General features: G+C 33.6%; 1 protein-coding gene across 1 annotated transcript; it reads left to right on the top strand.

Moving 5' to 3' along the window:
- Window positions 1–1,558: 1,558 nt before the first annotated feature.
- LOC124973150 (ankyrin repeat, SAM and basic leucine zipper domain-containing protein 1-like) lies at window positions 1,559–24,416 on the top strand. The gene is made up of 9 exons (XM_047537269.1): window positions 1,559–1,699; window positions 3,353–3,438; window positions 4,229–4,263; window positions 5,103–5,178; window positions 6,296–6,352; window positions 7,815–7,924; window positions 12,005–12,110; window positions 12,907–13,018; window positions 24,262–24,416. The coding sequence occupies exons 1-9, from the start codon at window positions 1,624–1,626 to the stop codon at window positions 24,414–24,416; spliced, it is 813 nt and encodes a 270-aa protein (XP_047393225.1). The 5' UTR covers window positions 1,559–1,623.
- The last annotated feature ends 539 nt before the right edge of the window (window positions 24,417–24,955 follow it).

The raw sequence follows: 24,955 nt of genomic DNA, 5'->3' as shown, positions 1-24,955 counted from the left end.
CTCAGGGGTAGAAGTTATTTGTACAGAACAGAAACTGTGGGCTAAAATATGTAAGTGCCTTTGAATGTAGCAGAAATGTGATAAGGATATTTACAATAATTTAATCCAAACAGCATCTGGCAGTAGAATGTACTCATATTTTCCATCATTTTTACCTATATTTAGGAGATTTCAACACAAACCAGTTAAAATAGCATGACTTTTCTAATTGTTGCAAAACACATATTTGTGTCAAATTGCCTATATCTGAGTATTTTGTTTTTACTGTCTTTTTCTGTAAATTATAGTATATACTGGAATATTTTGTAAACTTGAGTATTTGTAAATATTCAAATTTAAATATTTGTAAATTGTAGTAGGTGGTTGAGTATTTAAAAGTCCACAAACTGTATAGGGAAGTATTGCACAGAAAAATGTTTTCGCTTAATTTAGCTTAATTATATTTAGGCCTAAAAAGAAAGTGGCCTTGATTAAGTTATTTGGGACTTGGCATTTATGATGTTGTGTGAACTTACTATTTATTTTCTTTTTATATTGATAATGCAATAAAAATGGTATTATAAGTTAAAATCAAGCAGGCCTATGTTAATTATTGAATACACAAAATAGTTTGAAACACATATTGAATGAAGTTGGCATTCTTCTTGTTAAGAGTAATAATAAAATTGGAAATATTGTGTGTAATTAACATTTGTTTTTTGTGAGGGTTTTTTTTTCTTGCTCACTGAAACCTTTTTGTGTCTTAAAAAAAGAATAGATTTTTTTACATTTAGAAGGCAGTTTTTCTAGCATAAGAGTTTATTTTCAGATTGTTCAGTCATGACATAAGGGGTTTGTAAATCATTATGACATTTTAATTTCAATAACTTTTATTATCATTGATAAGGTAGCACATATTAAACTGATGCCCAAGGTTTTGACCTAATAACTGTTTGGTTGTTACCTTGTTGAATGTTATTGCCTGTTTTAAGAAACAGAAGATGCCTTGGGGAAAGTGTTCCTTGCTTTCTTAGATATAAATTTGGTTGCAAATGTCACTTCAGCAGTTTGGTAGATTTACAGTATTGGCTTTCAATACTAACTTGTTTTCTGTTTTTTAAATTTATTTGTTTTGATTCATTGTACACAAATGGGGTACAACTGTTGTTTCTCTGGTTGTACACAAAGTAGAGTCTCACCATTTGTGTAATCATACATGTACATAGGATAATGATGTTTGTCTCAGTCTGTTATTTTTCCTACCCCCACCCATCTTTTTCTTCTATACAATGTTTCCTTCCTCATTCAAAGAACTCAAAAAACTTTACACCAAGAATACAAATAAGGAAATCAATAATAGGGCTAAGGAAATGAGCAGACAATTGTAGCATGGGAAGTATGTTACATTACAATATGGAAAATATGTTCATATTGTTAAATGAAGAAGTTACATCATTCTGTAAATTAACCATTCTCTCTTTTTTAATGTGCCATTAATACTGTTGAAAACAATTCCTATCTCTCTCATGTGCACTCCTTCTCTTTAAGCAATCCTCTTTTCCTCCCCTCATAGGCTTTAACATGGGCAGCACATCAAGGTCATAAAATGTAGTTTTGAAGTTGCTTGAACTTGGAGCTAATAAAATGCTACAAACCAAAGATGGGAAGACACCAAGTGAGATTGCAAAAAGAAACAAACATCTTGAGGTATCATCTATATGTTAAACTAATTTTTCTGTGGTATAGCATATTATCTTATATAGAACTTTTATGTTATTTTGTTGGAATTCACAAGTGTAATAATAGTTTTTTTAGCTTTTAAATGTACATTTTTTTCTCCACCTAATATTTGTCTAGTAATTTTTCATCTACTAAATCATAGACATTTATAGTGTGATAAGTTATATAAAAGGATAAAAGTCTTATTATGTTGCTGATAATGAAAGTAGATACACTGATATTATAAACTGGTTTAGATTTTTAAAAATTAACTTTTGTATTGAGACAGTAAAATGTCAACATTTGAATATATACCTAAAACATTGTTGTATAATTTTAAGTTTTAGATGTTAGAAAATTTAAAAGTTAAATCCTTTAAGCAACAACTATTCGTATATGTATGACAAGGTATGTGGTAAAGTGATAATATAATTGGGTATATAATCTGCTGTCATTCAGATTTTAAAGCTGAATGATAAATATTTGCCATATATCAAATTATTTTATGAATTCAAACTTTTGGTGTGAATACTAAACTTTTAGTCAGTGGCCTGTACTTTCTAAGCATGAGTCAAGTATGGTACCATTGTAAAATTATTAGGCTCAAGAGTTCATAACACTGAGGTTCTGAATTTTAAAGTTTGTAAAATTCCACAAGTTCTGTCATACAACTGTCAGACCATGCCACTTATACTGCATATAAAATAGCTTCACTAAATTTTGAGCAATCTAATAAACATGATATAATTTCCAAATAATATGTACATTTCCAAAATTATTCTATAATAGAGACTAATCACTAAAGTCTTGTAAAATTTCAAAAAGAAATCTGGGTGTGGTGGTGCATGCCTGTAATCCCAGCAGCTCCAGAGGCTGAGACAGGAGAATCTCCAGTGAAAGCCAGCCCCAGGAGATTAGCAAGGCACTTAGCAATTCAGAGAGACCTTGTCTCTAAATAAAATATAAAAACCTACTGGGGATGTGGCTCAGTGGTTATACACCCATGGGTTCAATCCCTAGAACAACAAAAACATTTTTTTGCATTTTTTTTCTAATCATTGAAAATTTGGAAACTAAAAATTAGTACATTATTAAAATTTGGATAGATGACACTGAATTTGATATAATAAATTTATGAGCATCAATGGTTGTATTGAATCATAATTTCTTATAATGAAATTTGATCTTATATTTTGAATGATTACATGACATAGCCTTGACTTTGTAAGAAGTTAGATTGTAAAACTAACAAATTTTTCCATATTGCTTTGAGTTATATAGTTGAGATTTATATACATTTAAGCAAGTTTTTTGCATCCTTCCCTCTTAGCAATGTATTTCAGTTGCTACCTTTATCTTGATCTGAGTCATTTATCAAAATGAAATTTTAATTTTGTATTATATATTACTAAAAATGCTACTGTAATTTTACTCTTTTGAATTAGTTATACTCTTCTGCTTATTTTGTATCAAGGAACAATTTACTTGGGTTTATAAAAGTCATTCTCAGGTAATCGGTCATGAATGTTTTGTCCCTTATACCTTGCTAAAATTTTATTTTCCAGGTGAAAAATAATCACATTATTTCTTTTTAAGTGCACTTAACAGCATATAAAATATTTACTATATTTGGCTAATTTCTGAAACTTTTCAGGTCTTCAACTTTCTTTGACTTTAAAACCATTGGAAGGAAAGCATCAAGAGATAACTAAAGAAGAGGCTATTTGTAAACACTTGATAGCAGATTATTTTTTAATTTTATTTTATTTTATTTCATTATTTATTTTATTTTTATTTTTTATTGTAAACAAATGGGATACATGTTGCTTCTCTGTTTGTACATGGCATAAAGGCATACCATTTGTGTAACCATAAATTTACATAGGGTAATATTGTTTGATTCATTCTGTGATTTTTTCCCTTCCCCCCACCCCTCCCACCACTCTTTTCCCTCTATACAGTCCTTCCTTCCTCCATTCTTGCCCCCCTCCCTAACCCTAACTCTAAACCTAACTCTAACCCCTCCCACCCCCCATTATGTATCATCATCCAATTATCAGCGAGATCATTCGTCCTTTGGTCTTTGAGATTGGCTTATCTCACTTAGCATGATATTCTCCAATTTCATCCATTTGCCTGCAAATGCCATAATTTTATCATTCTTTATGGCTGAGTAATATTCCATTATATATATATACCACAGTTTCTTTATCCATTCATCAATTGAAGGACATCTAGGTTGGTTCAACAATCTGGCTATGGTGAATTGAGCAGCAATGAACATTGATGTGGCTGTATCTCTGTAGTATGCTGATTTTAAGTCCTTTGGGTATAGGCCAAGGAGTGGGATAGCTGGGTCAAATAGTGGTTCCATTCCATGTTTTCTAAGGAATCTCCACACTGCTTTCCAGAGTGGCTGCACTAACTTGCAATCCCACCAGGAATGTATGAGTGTACCTTTCTCCCCACATCCTCGCCAACACCTATTGTTGCTCGTATTCTTGATAATTGCCATTCTAATTGGGGTGAGATGGATTCTGATAAAGAAAAAGATCACATATTTGGGTAACAAATTTTAGTTCAAAAGAATTCCTGTAAATAAGTTAAAAATGCATGCTTTTACTACTTATTCCAAATATGATGTGTTTAAGATATATGATATTTTATAATTCGACAAACATTTTTAAATATCACTTAGAAATATCTGGGTTTTATGTGCATTGGTCTCCATAATTTTAGAGGGTGTTATTTATGTGTACCAATATTAATCATAACAACTTTGACTTTAAATGTGAACTTGGTAAAATACCAGTAAAATATATTTGAAGAGAGTCAGCATCTGAATTACTATTCAAACTGTATTATCCCTTGCTTTCTGAGTATTTTAAGCACATTTCTCATTGTTTAAGTGAAAACTAAAAGTATTTTTCCTGAGCACTATTGTTCAGTATACAATTATAAACCATTCTCTACCCCATATAAAGTTGTTTGTTAATTCTTACTTATCACAATTAAAGAAAATTTTACATGCAGATATTTTACAAGTTATATATGTTAATGAGTATTTTCATTCTTAGGAACGATGAGCTACACTTTGCCATCATTCATTTCCTGTGATATGATTGCTTAGGAAAGCCTGCTTTGAGTTGAGAGGACTGCTCAGTGGTTTGCTTTGCTTAGCATTTACAAAGCCCTAGCTTCTGTTCCAACCCAGGTGGATGAAAAAATAATTAACACTTGCTCAATCCTTGATACAGCATCAAAACTGGAGTGTACATTTAGAAATAAATTCTATATGAATTCATTCTTACTATTCTAATTTTTTTCTTGAAATATAAGTATATGTTTATTATTTGTACATCGATAGTCTCTTCTGAAATTGACATTGCTATAAATATGTATAGTTCATACACAGCATTTGGAGATCTGGAAATATTTTTACATGGTCTTGGACTGGAACATATAACAGATGTACTAAAGGTGAGATTTATATATTTTTATTTGTTGGTTAACATAACATTAAATTAATTCATAAAGATGCCTATGAATGAATGCTGTACTTTTCTGTATAATTTGTAATACATCCCATCTGAAAATTGTAATAAATATCCCCAGATTGAATTATTATATTTACATAAAGTATAAACTTGTTGAATTTAACAACTTTTGCCAACAGTCCAATGCCTCTGTAAATAAAGCCATTTGTTTTTGCACTTGCTGATCTTCTTGTATATAATACTAGAAGCATGATTTTAAACCAAACAAACATAACATAAGATTCTTCCTCTGATTTTTGACCAAAATATGTTACTTAAACATTTTTTCCCCTTAAAGACAATAATAGGTATTGTAAGGTTGTCTTGAATATTAAATTATACCCATATGCCAAGATTTACCTAGGTACTTTAAGCAAACATTTTGGATTTGAGTAGACGAAAATTATAAGAATACTGAAACAATAAATTAGTACTTAAAACAGACCCCCCTTAGGATTATGGACATTTTGTTCAGGTGTTTTAGAGTTGGGTTTTTTTGGGGGGGCATCAGGGATTAAACTCAGGGACACTCAGCCACTGAGCCATATCCCTGACCCTATTTTGTATTTTATTTAGAGACAGGGTCTCACTGAGTTGCTTATTACCTCACTTTTGCTGAGGTTGGCTTTGAACTCTTCCTGCCTCAGTCTCCTGAGCTGCTGGGTTTAGAGGCATATGCCACCATGCCCGACTAGAGTTGGGTTTTGTAGTACAATTTTGAAACTATTTCAAAATTTTGAAACTATTTTTCTATTTGGAGTAATCTTCAGCATAAATGTAATTTCTATCCAATTTTATAGAAATGTTTTCATGCCATGTAAGGAAAATTGTAGTTTGAAAGTCATCATGTTATTTGAATCTGGAAAACTAATTATATTTATACTTTTTGAGGTGAGTATATATTATCTACCCAGTACTAGAGTGCTCTATCTATCCAACTCTGGAAAGTTGGAAGTTGTTTAAGAGTGCAGCAGTTCATTATCTTATGTACACTTAACTACTTCCCTTTACACTATTTATATTGAAAGGTAATAGAGTTTTTTTTTTAACATTTTCTACAGGAAAGGGATATAACTTTAAGACACCTTTTGACCATGAAAAAAGATGAATTTGCAAAGGTTAGTATCATTTTCAAAAACTCTAGTTATACTATTTTTTTTTTAAATTGGACCTTCTTTTATTTTCTATTTCAGTAATCCTAGGGTTACAAACTGATTGATATTTTATTAAGTTCTTGATTAAATATGATTATGAAAAATTCATTCAAAAATCTGATTATAGTATAAAGTTACTTTAAAAGCATTTAAAGACATGAAGTTGAGTTTTTTTTTTTTTTTAAGGTGGTCATGATATCTCAGTTAAAGCCAGTACTTCATTTCCAAATGTGAAATAGATTTGCAAAACAGACTTCTTAGAAAAAAGAAGTGCTCTTTTAAATGTATGTGGATATAAGTATGTGTCTTCCAAATAGTACCACTATTGTTATTTTCTCAAAACTGCCAAGATATTATTTTGTTCACATATGAATACACAACCAGTGGAATCCAAATTATATACAACCACAAGAATGGGATCCTAATTAGGATAAGTTATGTTGCCACCTGCAGCAACAATCCTGCGGATATTTGTTACCGCCTGCAGCAACAATCCCAAGGGTCTCTTTTCCCGTACATTCCCCATCCCCTTAGGGGCCACCAAATGTCCCCAAGCAGCGGGACACAAAGTGAAACATGCACAACTCTACTTCCTTGGATGGAAAGACTTTTATTACAGGAAGAACACTCACTTATATACAGTTAATAAACCAGTCGGAAACTTGTTGCCAAGGGGAAGTAAGTCTTGGAATATTACGATTGGTAGCTTAGGCATGGTCTGACAGGGATAGCCAGTGTGCTCATCTTCCTGTTTACAGTGAGAGACAAACTACATGCCCACTGGTGCTGTGCCAGCTGCCACTTTAGCTTGGTCTTAGCTTGGTCTTTGTGGTGTGACCCCGGGCATCACCCACCACATGTTATGTTCCATGTATATACAATATGTCAAAATATTGTCTACTTTCATGTATATCTAAAAAGAACAAATGAAAAGTCACAAATTTGACATTAAGATTACTAACAATTAAAAAGTAGTGTGAGAAATATTAGAGAAATTTTGATAAATAGATTGTGTAAAAAGCAATGAACTTTGCTATCTGAACACATTAGAAACTGAAATTATTATAATCACTAATTTTCATTGAAACCTGAAATTATTATTAGAATCACTAATTTTGATTATTACAGAAATCAAAGTAAGCATACTATATCAACTTGTACTCTGTTGTTTTGACTATTATGTCTTAAAATCTAGTAATTGGGTTTGAGTGTCTATCACAACTATTATATATTGCAAAAATATTTTAATAGTGTAGATAGCTTTATCAGTCACATTTATAAGCAAACCATATATTTTAGTAAATTATTTTCTAATATGTCTGTTTTTCAAGATGCAGATTTCAGCAGAAAACCTTTTAATGATTTTGAAGATTAAATTATTCTAGTATAATTATCTTAACTACATCTTAAAATTATTTCTACTTAGTTTGGGATTAACAATAATGATCAGCAGAAAATTCTGGCTGCTGTTAAAGAACTGGAGGTAGAAGAGATACATTTTGGAGAGTTATCTGAAGTGGCAAAGTTGGAAGTCAGGTAAAGTTAACTTGTCAATTTACTTTAATATTATGTATAATCAACTATTCTTGTTTAATTTAATATTGATAATGTCTGTCATTTGATTTTATTATATTATTTTCTCAAGGAAAGAGATTTTGAAATATTCTTTGTTCAAAAATAGGATACCCTTTGTAAAGTCAATTTTTATAGTTATTTTACTAAGAAGCAAACCAGTGCACTGTCTTAACTCATGCTGAAACATTAATGTTTTATTTTTTATTGCATCATGTTAAATCAGACTATATAAGATATACTATGCTTTTCCTAGTATAGTTCTTACACTGTTTAAATTATTGTACATGTCAAACAGAAAAAAATTACAGTACTAATATTTTCTATTAATAAGAAAGCATTTCTCACATGATCTTGGATATATTTTTAGCCATTTTATGTGAGATATTATATTATAAAGATAGAAATTTCATTTCCAATAATATAAAGTTGTTAAGCACTGATTACTAATAATCCAAAGTCTATTTGATTTTATTAATAAATTATAGAGAAGTGAATATTTTTTAACTTTTTATTTTAAAAGAATTGTAGATTCACATATTTCAGAGAAAAAAAGGGAGGTCCCATGCATCCTTCACACAGTTTGATCCAGTGTTCATATCTTACATAACTGTAGTATAATATCCAAACCTGACAATCTGCAGAGCTTATTTCATTCTTACCAGTTATGCATGCATTTATTAGTGTGTGTATATTTAAGTATGTAATTATATCATATATAGTTTTATGTAACCACTGTCAATACTTACAATATTCCTGTACTACCAGCTTCCTCATCCAACCATATTATTGCCATACTCATCCCTTTCCCCATTTTAACACCTAGCAAACAATAATTTGTTCTTCATCTTTATAATATTATTTCATGAATATTATATGAATAGAATTATGCAGTAAATGTCTTTTAGAAATTGACTTTTTGCAATCATTGCTAAGTTCAATCAATGTTGTTGCATTTGTCAGTAAAATACTTTATTCTTTTTTGTGGATGAATAGTATTCCATGGTATGTTTTAACCATATTTTAATGATTTACTGATTGAGGGATATTTAAGTAGATTTTAAAATCTGATTATACCAAATTAAACTGCTGTGAATAAGATTCTTTTCTAAAGTAAGCTTTCATTTCTCTTGGTAAAATATTCAGGAGAGCATTTTAAAGGTTGCATGGGAGCTACACTTATGTTGTTTTGTTTTTATTAACTAGTTCCCCTTTTTCCAAAATGTCAGTATTATCTTATGTTTACCCAACTATATATTAGTGATCTAGTTTCTCTGCATACTCATCAGCATTTGGTGTAAGCACTAAATATTTTTAGACATTTCTATAGGTGTGTAGTGATGGATCATTGTGATTTTATTTGCATTTACCTAAAGGATAAAGGTGTTGAATATCTTTTCATGTCTTATTTGCTATCTGTACATCATTTCTGGTGAAATGTCTCTGTCTCTTGTCCATTTAATTTTGTATGTATTGTTTTATAGCATTGATATTGGGAATTTGTCTAAATTCAAGTCTTTTTTTGGATTTGTGCTAATGTTTTTTTAAGTCTGTAATTTCTATTTTCATCTTAGTGGGATCTTGCATAGAGCAAAAATTTTAATCTTCAGGGGTAGCATTTCCCTCTTATAGACCCTACTTCTAGTGTGAAGTATAAAAAATTAGATTCTAAATTTTTTCAAGTCCATGGTACATTTTTAGTTCATTTTTGTGACTGTATGGTACATGCTGAAGTGTATTTGGTGGCCCTGGATGTCCAATTGTTCCAGCACTGTTTGTTAAAAAGGTTATTCCTTCTGCAGAATTGGTTTTCATTATTTTAAAAAACTTAATTGGACATATTTATGTAGAGCCTTCTGGGTTCTCTATTCCAGTTTCTTCAGATGTCTGTCCCTCTGTAAATACACATTGACTATCTACCCTTATCTGAAATGCTTGGGATCAGAATTAGTACAGATTTTTTGAAGCGTTTTTGGATTTTGGAAATTTCCATAGATGCTACCTGTTGAGCATCCCTAATCCAAACATCCAAAGTGCTGAGAAATTTGATTGAAATTTCAGATTTTCCAATTAGTGATGTTCAATTTTTCATACCGTCATGATTATTCTCAATGTACCTGGACAGACTTAGCATTAGGAAAAATTATTCCTATCATTTTATTCTTTCCTAAAATTGTCTTGGCTATCCTGGAACATTTTTCTTTCATATATAATTTAAATTAAGCAATTCTATGTCTGCAAATTTTTTTCTGACTTTTTAGAATAATAGCACTAATCCTTTGCAAAATTGACATCTTGACTATGTTAAGTCTAGTAAATTCATGAACATCCAAATTCAAGGTTTTCTTTTAATCAGCATTTTGTAATTTTTATTGCATAAATCTAACTATACACAGAATTGAAGCCTTTCATTATCTTTAGAACATTGTTAGTGGTATTGAGTTTTTATTTGTTTCCACTTGCAATTCTTTTCTATCCTCTGTGAGTATTTCAGCTTTGCTGAACTCACTTACTAGATCTAGGAGTTGTTTTTTTTTCATTAGGTTCTTTGAGATTTTCTATAGAAATAGTGTGGTATGCAGAGAAATCTGATAATTTCTTTCTTTCCAATCTTTGTGCCTTTTATTTCTTTTTCTTGCTTTATTACAGTGCTCAGAACTTTCAATATTTTGTTGACTAAGAGAGGTGAGTAATGGGCATTCTTGTCTTCTCATTTTTAAGGGAAAATAACTCTTTTTTTTGCAGTGCTGGGGATCAAACTCAGAGAATTGTACTTGCAACGCAAGCACTCTACCGACTGATCTATCTCCCCAGACCCTCTAATTACTCTTGTGATTTGTTATTATGTTCACAAAAAAGGCTGAATTACAGTTAATGGTTAGTGAAAAAAAATGTACTTTTTTTCCCTTGGAACTCACTGAACCTCTGAATTGTATGTAAACTCAAGAGTCTGTAGACATCAGAATAAATATCCTTGTAAGACCTGCATTATCTGCTGCTTACTAGTGTTTGCCACCTGCCTCTCATACTAATTGCAGTCATTATCATAATTAAGTCTGCTTGAATGCCAGCTGTTTGGAAGACAAAATGCTTCATATTGCCTCCTGCAGTCCTTCTGAAAGTCCTTTTGTCACCATTCTAGAGATATAGAAACATTTGGCTCAAGTTTAGGCTTGTGCAGGATCATAAAGCCAGTAAGTGTGGAAGTTGATTCCAAACTCCGCTTGAGTCTTGATGCAAGAGTCTGTGCTCTTAATTATTATGCCATAGTGTTTTCTCTCCATCCCCTATTCTCCTCACCACCCATCCTCAAATTCAGTTCTCTGCTTGGTGCCAACTTTAATGGAAAGTAAATAACTGAGAATCATTCTAGATTCTTCCTATTATTTTGCATGCAATCTATCATGAGAATTTTCAGTTTTTTATCCTAGAAATTTCTTAAACTACCCCTCAACCTCCTTCTTCCAATGATACTGTCAGATCCTTAGTTTAAGCTTCATCATCTCTTCGATGCATTTTTCTATTAGTCTCCCAGTGATTCTCTCTACTTTTGTTTTTGTGTTACTCTAAGCCACGTCACTCTCCTAATAAACTTTCTTCTTCAAAAGCCTGATTTTATATTTTTTTGTTTAAAATGCTTCAATAACTCAGTTATAAATCTCATTTACAAACTAGTATTAACATTATTTGTTGGTGAGGATTGGAAAAAATAATATATGTAAAAATAACTAGTGGTCTGTTCATATAGGAGATATTCAAATATTGGTTCTTTTATCTTTCTTTTTCATGTTCCTTCAGGTAACAATGTTATAGTTGTGTCTTCACATTCATCTTGAAATATGAGATCCTTAAGATTTAAAACTTATTTTTCACATTCTTTAATTGATATAGTTCAAGGTCTAATTCAGTACCTAATTCATATTACCTAATGTATAAATATTTTTAAAGGATCTATTAATTTTATAACTAGATTTTGTATCTAGCCCAGTAGAAGGAAGTAAATTGCTCTTAAGTGATTTCTATTTATTTGCTTCATTTCTTTAGTGCTGATGAGTACCTCAATTTTCTTCTGAAATTAAATAAACAGTGTGGCCATTTAATAACAGCTGCTCAGAATATCATTACTAAATTACCTGTAAATCCTCATAAGGTATTCTATTAAAATCATTAAATGAAAAAATCTGAATGCTAAAGAACACACCCAATAAGTTTATGATATTTCAGTAAAAAATACTGATCTGGTAAAATATCAGTTGTTCAATGTATTATCAAATTAAGTAAATTAATTTAATATTATTCCTTTGCATACTAATTAGTTAAAAATACTGTGTTCTCACCCACAAGCAAAGAAAAATGAATAAGACCAAAATTAAACCAATACCTATAATGAACTTCCCATTTGTTTTTAAAGGGGATTTAATTGTTTAAAATATAAAGTGACAGGAAACCCAAATGAAAGTTGAAACAAAACAGTGTGTTGAGTGTTATTAAAAACTATTACCAATATAAAGTTGTTTTAGTGAAGAAAGTTTTAGTGAGAAAATAAGTGACCTAAAAAAACAAACTTATTTGTTAGTTATTCCCAGTTTTTTTAACTGTTTGTTTGAATAAAAATTTTTAAATGGATTTGTTTTCCTATGATCTTATGTAATATTAATGTGGGAATCATTTATTCAAATATTATATTAATTCCATTTTATCTGTCCCTATATTTAGGAAATACATTTAGCAAGCTGATTCTATATACAAAATTACTGAATTATTTGTATAAAATTACTATATATATAAAATTACTGACTTATTTTTATGTCAGGATTTATCCTAAAAAAAAACAACTTCTCAATTATATAATTTAGTGTTTAGAAATTTTGTGTGACCATTATGTATATAAAGTTGAAGAAAGTTATTTCCATTAATTAAAATGTGACTTTTGAAACTATTAGCAGATAGTCCTGGAATGGACTTCTTCCAAGAATTTTACTTCAGTTTGTGAAGAACTTGTTAGTAATGTTGAAGATCTGAGTGAAGAAGTTTGCAAACTAAAAGACTTAATTCAGAAGATATATATTTAAAATTAAAAGGGGGGAGGGTAATTATGCAAAATGTTTCACAACAAAAGATGATAAATAGTGGAGCAGTTCTAATGAGAGCAGTGAGTGGAACATGGAGACAAGTGTAAAAGGACAGTTTCCAAAGGAAGGAATTCACACAACCAACAAACTTTTGTGGTCATTAAGGAATGCATACTACAGAAGCACGCACCTTTCATGTTTTTGTTCAGCAAGGAAAAAGGGGTTACCCCAGTGATATTCTTTCTAGTTAGAGTTCACCAGGCTAATATTCTCAGTGAAACTGGTGGCACATCTTTCAAAAACATTCTAGCAAGATGTGTCAAGGACTATAAAAACATTTCTGTCTTCAGTAGTAATTTATTCCAAAATTGTTTGTAACATAAGTGTCATATACTGGGAAAATAATTTGATAATTTATGGTATACTTATTTGTTTTAATGTGCACAGCCAGGTATCAGGTAGGTAGCTTAGGACTGTAGAGTCCATATGGATGCACAAGGCTCTTGGTTCAATCCTCTGCACCAAAAACAGAGAAAATGATGTTCAGCCAGTTAAAAAATTAATGAAGGTCAAATTATTAGACTGTTAAAGATAGAAATTTCTATTTATAAATTATTTATGTGCAGCTATGTAGTTGTAAAAGGCCAAAATGAAATATACCTGTTAATACAATTATGGATGAAGTATTCCTTCTATTGACCAGACTCTATATAAATTTGTAATTTAACTTGTGTTTTTTAAAGAGTGTGGTGATTTTTGTTTCTGCTTTTGTATTCATATAGAAGTGTATATTTGGTTTTGTGGACAGGTGATTTAAAGAAAATTGGCTATACCAAGATCTAAACTGCTGAAATAGGAACCTTTGTTGAAGGAAAAGAGAGAAGAGGAAAACATTTAAAGGCATCTATGGAACTCACTTCTGAGTTCTTCATGTGTATTTAATGAAAAAAATATTTATTTCTATAAAGATTTTGCAATGTGGCAAAAGTGGGAACTTTGGAATCGAGCTGACCTAGGATTCAAGAAGGCGGACTAGAGGGTGGCTGCATTTCATGTTACTCCAGGACTCAGGATTCAAAAGAGGAGATATTGAGAGACTTGGGACGAACTCAAAGCTGTCGGGTGAGTCTCTCCCATTGGGGAGGTGTCCTGGATGGGACGGTAGTCCAGGAACACAGGGAAATTTGTGAAGTAGAGTTGCCCGGTGAGACACCCCTCCCCCTGCTGGAGCAGTGAACTTGAACAACTGGGAGCATCGTAGAGGAGGCCACTCAGCACAGTGCTATGACTCGGAGCAACCACTGGGGCTCTGGGCGGCTGCCTAGAGGAGGAGATGTGTGGCAAGCTGTATGGACTCAGAGCAACCACTCCTGAACAACAGGGGGCTGCCCAGAGGAAGAGGAGGAGCATGGCGGCTTGCTAGGACTAGGAGTGACTGCATCAGAGCTACAGGCAGTTGCCAGAGGAGGAGCTGCATGGCGAGCTGTTTAGACTCAGAGTGACCAATTCTGAATACCCGGAGGAAGAGGAGGAGCATGACAGGTCACTTGGACTAGGAGTGACTGCATCAGAGCTCCAGGTGGTGCTCAGAGGAGGAGGTGAGTGGTGAGTTGTTTGGACTCAAAGTGACCACTCCTGAACACCGGGAGCCTGCCCAGAGGAGGAGCGTGGTGGGTCCGTTGGTCTCGGATTGACCACTCCTGAACACCCGGGGGGCTACCCCAAGGAGGAGGAGGAATAAGGTGGGTCACTTGGACTTGAAGTGACTGTCTAGGGCTACAGGTGGTTGGCAGGAGGAGGAGACGCAAAGTGAGTTGCTTGGACTCGTAGTGATCGTGTCAAAACACCAGGCCGCTGTCTGGAAGAAAAGGCGTGTGATGGGTATCTGGGACTCAGAGGGATTGTACGGGGCTCCGGGTGGTGACTCAGAGGACGGGCTGCATAGCCAGGCGATTAGGTGCAGAGCAGGGTCCCAGGACATAGGTGGCTTCTTGGTGGAAGAGTCGCACAGAGATATGCTTAGGGGAGGAGCAAAGTTTCCAGGACTGTGGGCAAAATCTGGGAGGAGGGGCAGGCCAAGGAGACTCTTCTGTGAAGGGTGAGGCTCCCAGGCCCAGGAGGTAGGTCCAGGTCCCTGGGAACATTGCAGAGGAAGGCAGACCAGCTCAGGTGGTAGTTGTAGGTTGAGGGGAACCTCTAGGAGGGGAACTGACCAACGAGACCTCCACACCAGGTGAGTATTCCTGACTGGGTGAGGTTTTCCCACAAGGACAGTAAAACCAGAGACACAGGCCCAAAAAGGCCTTACCTCAGCCTGCAGCCTAGTTCCCCTTTAGATGACTATTGGTCAACAAGTGGAGGCACCTCTGCCCACTATCAGGGAATATACCCCATCTGAAGGTCACCACCCCTAGAGAGGCAGCTTCCTTATGGAGAACCGCATTATCAACTTCCTCCAAGACTTCAGGCTACTGAAGGATACTAGGGTATATACTAGAAATCTTCAGGGACATTATAAGTTAATAGAGAAAATCTGCAATATCTTAGTGGTCCACTGATATCTGAACAATATGAGAAAACAAGGGAAGAAAATGCCCCAAACAAATCTAGATATTACATCAATAAAATCCAATGACAGCATTATCGCGCTCCCTCTGCCCACAGAGAGAGACATGACAAACGTCTGAAGCTTTGAAAGTTCATTGCGTACAGTCTTCCTTTCTTTCCTTCTTATCTATCCCTTTCTCTCGCTCTCTTTCCCCCTCCTGCACTTCACTCTTCTCCCGCTCGGCTCTCGCCTGCTCCGGCCGCTTTGTTTCTCCCGCTCGGCTCACACCCGCTTGCACGCCTCTACTCCCAGCTTCTACTCCTACTCTCAGGTTCTTCTCTCTTTTCTTTCTCTTGCACTCTTTCTCTCCGCTTAACTCTCGCCTGCTCCGGTCGTTCCGCTTCTCCCGCTCGGCTCACGCCTGCCTGCACTCTTCTTCCTCCCTTCTACCCCCCTCTCTCAGCTTCTTCTTCTCTGCTTCTTCTGCTACTTTACTCTCAGCTTCTTCTGCTACTTTGCTCTCAGCTTCTTCTGCGACTCTACTCTCAGCTTCTGCCCTCAGCTTCTGCTCTCAGCTTCTGCCCTCAGCTTCTGCTCTCAGCTTCTGCTCCTACTCCCAGCTTCTTCCCCCAGCTTCTTCCCTCAGCTTCTTCTTCTCCCAGCTTCTTCTTACTCCCAGCTTCCGCTTCAGCAGCCACTTACTCCCCCACCCACCAAGCTTATATACACTTCAACCAATCAGGGGAGAGCACACGATGTAAACGCGCGGACAGCTGCAGGTATAGAATAGGTAAACGAGGGGGGCATGCTCTAATCACATCGTTAACTAGCCAATCATTGGAATTCTCTGGTTGTTTACTGTATGGCTGGCCGCTTTTGGCTCAGCACCAGGCGCCATCTTGACCGTGCCCAAGGCTGGGGGTCCCAGAAACCCCGAAACAGCATGGCAGAAGAAATGACAGAAAGGGAGTTCAGAAAGTACATAATTAAAATGATCAGAGAAGCAAACAATGAGATGAAAGAGCAAATTCAAGCATTGAATGCTTGCACCAATTGACAGTTAAAAGAGCAAATACAGGAAGAAAAAGACCATTTCAATAAAGAGTTAAGATATTGAAAAAAAAAACAAACAGAAATTCTTGAAATGAAGGAAACAATAAACCAAATTAAGAACTCCATAGAAAGCATAACCAATATGATAGAACACCTGGAAGACAGAACCTCAGATATTGAAGAGAAAATATTTAATCTTGAAAACAAAGCTGAACAAACAGAGAAGATAGTAAGAAATCATGAACAGAATCTCCAGGAACTATGGGATATCATGAAAAGGTCAAATTTAAGAATTATTGGAATTGAGGAAGGCTTTGAGAAGCAAACCAAAGGAATGAACAATCTATTCAATGAAATAATATCAGAAAATTTCCCAAATCTGAAAAATGAAATGGAAAATCAAGTTCAAGAGGCTTATAGTACTCCAAATACACAAAATTACAACAGACCCACACCAAGGCACATTATAATGAAAATACCTAACAGACAAAAAAAGACAGAATTTTAAAGACTGTGAGAGAAAAGAACCGAATACATTCAGGGGGAAACCAATATGGATATCAGCAGATTTTTCAATCCAGGCCCTAAAAGCTAGAAGGTCCTGGAACAACATTTTTCAAACATTGAAAGAAAATGGATGCCAACCAAGAATCTTATATCCAGCAAAACTTACCTTCAAATTTGATGTAGAAATAAAATCCTTCCATGATAAACAAAAGCTAAAAGAATTTACAAAAAGAAAGCCAGCATTACAGAACATTCTCAGCAAAATATTCCATGAGGAAGAGATGAAAAACAAAGAAGCAAATCAGCAAAGGGAGGAATTATCCTAAAGGAATTGTCAAATAAAGGAGGAACCAAGTTGTGTCAAAAATGAAATAAATAAATAAAATAAATGAACCAAATGACTGGGAATACAAATCATACCTCAATAATAACCCTGAATGTTAATGGCCTTAATTCATCAATCAAAAGACATAGACTGGCAGATTGGATTAAAAAGAAAGATCCAACAATATGTTGCTTGCAAGAGACTCACCTCATAGAAAGAGATACCCATAGACTAAAGGTGAAAGGATGGGGAAAAACATACCATGCACATGGACTCAGCAAAAAAGCTGGAGTATCCATCCTCATTTCAGAAACTGTGGACTTCAAGCCAAAGTTAGTCAGAAGGGATAAAGAAGTACATTTCATAATGCTTAAGGGAAGCATAAATCAGCAAGATATAACAATCATAAACATCTATGCCCCAAACACTGGCTCATCCATGTATGTCAAACAAATCCTTCTCAATTTCAGAAAGCAAATAGACCATAACACAATAATACCAGGTGATTTTAACATGCCTTTCTCACCAATGGACAGATCTTCCAAACAAAAATTGAACAAAGAAACCAAAGATCTCAATAACACAATCAATAATTTAGACTTAACAGACATTCATAGAATATACCATCCAACCAAGAGCGAATGCACTTTCTTCTCAGCAGCACATAGATCCTTCTCTAAAATAGACCGTATATTATGCCACAAATCTAATGTTAGCAAGTACAAGAAGATAGAGACACTTCCTTGTATTCTATCAGATCATAAAGGATTGAAGTTAGAGATAAATGAAAGAGTAAAAAACAGAAACTATTCCAAAACCTGGAGATTAAACAATATACTATTATATGATGAATGGATAACAGAAGATATTAGGAAGGAAATAAAAAAATTCCTAGAGGTAAATGAGAACAAAGACACATCATATCAAAATCTTTGGGACACTATCAAAGCAGTACCTAGAGAAAAATTTATTTCATCGAGCACATTTAATAAAAGAAGTAAAACTCAACAAATCAATGACCTAACACTACAGTTCAAAGCCCTAGAAAAAGAAGAACAGACCAACACCAAAAGTAGTAGAAGACAGGAAATAGTTAAACTCAGAGCTGAAATCAACAAAATTGAAACAAAAGAAGCAATACAAAAAATTGACAAAATAAATAGTTGGTTCTTCGAAAAAATAAACAAAATTGATAAACCTTTAGCCACACTAACAAAGAGAAGATGAGAGAAAACCCAAATCACTAAAATTTGGAATGAACAAGGAAATATCACAACAGACATGAATGAAATACAAAACATACTTAGAAGCTATTTTGAAAATCTATACTCCAACAAAATAGAAAATTTCAAAGACATCAACAGGTTTCTAGAGACTTATGAATTGCCTAAACTGAACAAGGAGGACATACACAATTAAAATAGACCAATTTCAAGTAATGAAATAGAAGAAGTCATCAAAAGCCTACCAACAAAGAAAAGTCCAGGACCAGATGGGTTCTAAACCATGTTCAACAAAACCTTTAAAGAAGAGCTCATTCCAATACTTCACAAAGTATTCCATAAAATAGAAGAGGAGGGAACCCTCCAAAACTCATTCTATGAAGCCAATATTACCCTGATACCTAAACCAGACAGAGACACATCAAAGAAAGAAAATTTCAGACCAATATCCTTAATGAATATCAACCAAAAATTCTCATCAAAATTTTAGCAAATCACATACAAAAACATTTTAAAAAGATAGTACACCATGATCAAGTGGGTTTCATCCCAGGTATGCAAATTTGGTTCAACATCAGGAAATCAATACATGTAATTCACCATATCAACAGACTTAAAGTGAAGAATCACATGATTATTTTGATAGATGCAGAAAAAGCATTCAATAAAATACAACATCCCTTCATGCTCAAGACACTAGAAAAAACTGGGGTAGTGGGAACATTCCTTAACATTGTAAAGGCCATCTACACTAAGCCCATGGTCAATATCATTCTAAATGGTGAAAAACTGAAAGTATTCCCCCTAAAAACTGGAACAAGCCAGGGATGCCCTCTTTCACCACTTCTATTCAATATCGTCCTTGAAATTCTAGCCAGAGCAATTACACAGACCAAAGAAATTAAAGGGATACGAATAGGAAAAGAAGAACTCAAACTATCCCTATTTGCTGATGATATGGTTGAATACATAGAGGAACCAGGAAATTCCACCAGAAAACTTTTAGAACTCATAAGTGAATTCAGTAAAGTAGCAGGATATAAGTACAATGCACATAAATCTAATGCATTCTTATACATAAATGATGAATCTTCAAAAAGAATAATTAGGAAAACTACCCCATTTACAATAGCATTGAAAAAAGTAAAATACTTGGGAATCAATCTAACAAAAGAGGTGAAAGAACTCTAAATTGAGAACTACAGAACACTAAGGAAAGAAATTAAAGAAAACCTTAGAAGATGGAAACATCTCCCATGTTCTTGGATAGGAAATATTAATATGGTCAAAATGGCCATACCACCAAAAGTGTTATACAGATTCAATGCAATTCCAATTAAAATCCCAATGATGTACCTTACAGAAATAGAGCAAAGAAATTATGAAATTCATCTGGAAGAATAAAAAACCAAGAATAGCTAAAGCAATCCTTAGCAGAAAGAGTGAAGCAGGGGGTATTGCAATACCAGATCTTCAACTCTACTACAAAGCAATAGTAACAAAAATGGCTTGGTATTGGTACCAAAATAGAAAGTTAGATCAATGGTACAGAATAGAGGACACGGACACAAACCCAAATAAATACAATTTTCTCATACTAGAAAAAGGGACCAAAAATATGCAATGGAGAAAAGATAGCCTCTTCAACAAATGGTGCTGGGAGAATTGGAAATCCATATGCAACAGAATGAAACTAAACCCATATCTCCCACCATGCACGAAACTAAACTCAAAATGGATTAAGGACATCGAAATCAGACCAGAGACCCTGCATCTTATAGAAGAAATAGTAGGTCCAGATCTTCAACATGTCGGCTTAGGACCAGACTTCCTCAACAGGACTCCAATGGCACAAGAAATAAAAGCAAGAATCAATAACTGGGATAGATTCAAACTAAAAAGCTTTCTCTCAGCAAAGGAAACTATCAGCAATGCGAAGAAAGAGCCTACAGAGTGGGAGTAAATCTTTGCCAATCATACTTCTGATAGAGCACTAATATCCAGAATCTATAAAGAACTCAAAAAACTCTACACCATGAATGCAAATAATCCAATCGACAAATGGGCTAAGGAAATGAATAGACACTTCACAGAAGAAGATCTACAAGGAATCAACAAACATAGGAAAAATGTTCAACATCTCTAGTAATAAGAGAAATGCAAATCAAAACCACCCTAAGATTCCATCTCACCCCAATTACAATGGCAATTATGAAGAATACAAGCAACAACAGATGTTGTCGAGGATGTGGGGAGAAAGGTACACTCATACATTGCTCTTGGGGCTGCCAATTAGTGCAGCCACTTTGAAAAGCAGTGTGGAGATTCCTTAGAAAACTTGGAATGAAACCACCATTTGACCCAGCTATCCCACTCCTTGGCCTATACCCAAAGGACTTAAAAGCAGCATACTAGAGAGATACAGCCACATCAATGTTCATAGCTGCTCAATTCACAATAGCCAGATTGTGGAACCAACCTAGATGTCCTTCAATTGATGAATGGATAAAGAAACTGTGGTATATATATACAATGGAATTTTACTCAGCCATAAAGAATGATAAAATTATGGCATTTGTAGGCAAATGGATGAAATTGGAGAATATCATGCTAAGTGAGATAAGCCAATCTCAAAAAACCAAAGGACGATTGATCTCGTCTGATAAATGGATAATGACACATAATGGTGGGAGGGAGGGGTTAGAGTTAGGGTTAAGGAAGGGGGCAAGAATGGAGGAAGGAAGGACTGTATAGAAGGAAAAGAGGGGTGGGAGGGGTGGGGGGGAAGGGAAAAATAACAGAATGAATCAAACAACATTACCCTATGTAAATTTATGATTACACAAATGGTAAGCCTTTATGCCATGTACAAACAGAGAAACAGCATGTATCCCATTTGTTTACAATAAAAATAAATAAATAAATAAATAAATAAATCTGAAAAAAAGATTTTGCAATGTATATTAGGTGAAAGTTAGGTTATATATTAAAATTTACACCTTCAACCTGTAATTCATTCAATGTGTTCACTAATATTTTATCAAATAAGGTATTTTGCTCAAAATAAATTTTATACTTGTCCCTGGTAATTTGTCAGACTATAACATATTATTTAATCAGAAGGAGTCTTTAAAGTGAGAATAAAAAAGTAGTGAAGCAAATTCTACAAAGTAATCGTGGGGAAATTATATTGTAAATGGGGAAATGAGCAATAAATTTTATAATTCTTTGAGAAAGTAACTCCTTGTCAGTGAAAGAGGCATCTTAGAAGTTGTATTCTGACTTTATTCATTCACCTGACATAGGACTGCCTGCTGTATGCCAGGCTCCTCTTCTGAAAAAGCTAGATAGAGACTGAACTGACTGACGGCAAAAATTATGACTCCATTTATCTCTAATTTATCTAGAAGAATTTATTTTAACTTAATGTGATATTTTTCAGGGTGATCGAAGGAAAATTTGGAATGGTTTTTGTATAGAAATTTCCTACAAAGCATCAGCTTTTTAAAATTATCCTCTTAGTTGTAGATGGACACAATACCATTATTTTATTTATTTATTTTATGTGGTGCTGTGGATCAAACCCAGGGCCTCATGTGTGCCAAGTGAGTACTCTGCCACTGAGCCATAACCTCTGCCAAAAGCATCAGCTTTAAATGTAGGGAATTCCCTAAGACATACTTTCCTCAAGGTTGGTTATTAATTTGGTTTCTCCAGTTCAAAGTTACAAAGATGGGGTGGAGAAGTGGGGAAACATGGAGCCTTTGAGATAAAATTGGGAGAGAACCAGAGTTTTCTGAAATGAGAAAATTAAGAAGCATTGCTTTAGAGACTTATTGACTTTAAAACATAGATAATGCAATCAGGTATCATAATATTTATTTTGATAATGTGTATCTGTAAAGAGAAATATCATCTTTTCTTTTTCTTTTTTTTTTTTTTTTTGTGCCAGAGATTGAACTCAGGGGTACTGGAGCACTGAACAACATCCCCAGTCCTATTTTTAATTTTATTTAGAGACAGGGCCTCTAATTGCTTAGAGCCTCACCATTGCTGAGGCTGGCTTTGAACTCTCAATCCTCTTGCCTCAGCCTCGAAGCTGCTAGAAGTATAGGTGTGAACCACTGCACCTGGCAAGAGAATTTTTATCTTTATTTAGCTATGTAGAAGACCTTCTTTTTCAGTGGCCTTGTGTATCAAGAATTTATAGATTTCTGTATAAGGACTAGTGTTGAGAACACATTTATTAGTTTATAATAATATTAGGTTCAGTTCTTTGGGTGGGAAAATCTTAATTTTTGAGCAAACTTTTGAATTTTTTTCTTTTGATTAGTTTTCAAGTAGTAATTATCATAATGGGATTTACTTAGGAATTGTTATGGCTTCCAGGTTTGGAATATATTATTATGCTTGTTAAATTTATAATGTTTCAAAGTTTACCAATAATAACTGAAGATGATTTAAAGAAAAAAAGAAACATGAGTTATCACAGATAAAACTGTGTAGGTAACAGAAATGGTGGGGAAGTCAAGGCTAGATATCAACACCACATTTCAAACCAGCATAGTGACAGCTCCTGTCAGAAAGGATCATTATAATTAATTGTTTAAAAAAGGAATGTCTCAGGATTCAGTAAATGGAGCATCAGTGTCAAAAGGGAATCTTGCTGAGTGAAACCTTTTAGAAGTTACACCAAGATTACAGTCTTAATGAGATTGGCATTGCAGTTTGTTTTTCTGCTATCAGTTTAAAATTAATTTTGCAGGCTTTTTAAGTTAAATATTTACACTGCAGAATTTAGAAGTTATTACTTCTGGTGATTTGAAAGTATTTATATCACCACTCCCACACAGGTTGTTTCTAATAAATATTACTCTATAAATCCACCTGATTCTTTTTGTTTCCATGATCTTTTGGTTTTTGCTTATTCTCTTCCTGTTTACCCACACAGTAGCTATTTCTTCTTTCCTTCTCTCTCCTTCCTACCCTCATTTATCTCTGCCTCCATCCCTGTCTCCTTATTTCCCCATCCCCACACTGAATGATGCTTCTTTCACACATTATTTGTTAAAGGACCACTTCAGTTTTTATTGACATGTGTTTCTGCAATTATATTTAAATAAAGTATTTCATTTCTATCATAAGCATCTTTTCTTCCAATTTTTGTTCAGTTTTGTATATTGTAGATTTGTTACAAGAATGGTTCACTCTTTTTTAAGACATTAGTTGATATTTAATATGAAAAGAAATAAGTATCGGTTGTTATTCCTTACAGGTAAAATACAAAATTTAAGTTATAATTAAAGAAACTTTATCTCAAGACATAAAAACACCAGTTTAAAATGTGATAATCTATGAAAGTATTTATTTTTAATGTAAAACTAATAATTTACATTAATGGGATAATGGTGAAGAACTGTATTGCAAGATGTGTTCACTTTAAATCTTTATTAGAATCTTGAGTTGCCTCCCTCTATATCAAGTGAATTAATATGGATGTATTTTTCAGATTTTTAAAAGAGGTCTTATTTTCATTTTTTTGTATATTAATTCTTTTTTCCATTCTAAATATTAGCTGCAAAATGAAAGGGCAAAAGATCCAACTTGTATACCATTAATGGAAGAAGTATCTACAAGAAAGAGTAGAATTTTGAAGAGGAAAACTATTACAATTTGTGGATTTGGGCTGATTCTTTTCACTTGCAAGCTAATATTTCAGAGAATATAACTCCAATATTTGTTTTAAAATTATTTATGCAGATCTTATTCAAATTATCCCCATATTGCTTTTAATACCATTTGTGGTAAAATATCACTTATTCTTTGCCTATACTACATAGAAGAATTATGATAATATAAAGGAGAGAAGTTTTCTTTAGAAAGTGATTTATCAATTTGTGTTGGAAATACAGTTTATTATATTCTGTTAATTTTGATCAAGCAGTAAATTATACATAAACATTTAGTTTGAACACACAAGTAAATCACAATCAAAAAAGTTTTATTTAATATTCTTTTGTTTTAAATTGTGTTCAATTGTCATAGATAATCTTAGAGATTTTGTAAAGAGTTCATAAATCAATAGCTTTACTTTAGTCCTTATTTATCCCCTTCTGTTACTACAAAATAAGGACTTTCTTGCTGCATTTTTTAAGTTATATATTTAGAATATTATTGATTTTGAAAACATTTCAGAAAATGCAAAGGACGAAGGGAGGATGTAAAATTTTTTAATTGTAGATTAAGTACATAGGAAAAATATTCCAA

The sequence above is a fragment of the Sciurus carolinensis genome, assembly GCF_902686445.1.
Source record: "Sciurus carolinensis chromosome 14 unlocalized genomic scaffold, mSciCar1.2 SUPER_6_x, whole genome shotgun sequence".
Lineage (NCBI taxonomy): Eukaryota > Metazoa > Chordata > Mammalia > Rodentia > Sciuridae > Sciurus > Sciurus carolinensis.
The sequence above is the reverse complement of the archived record's forward strand: the minus strand, read 5'-3'. Positions and strand labels throughout refer to the sequence as shown.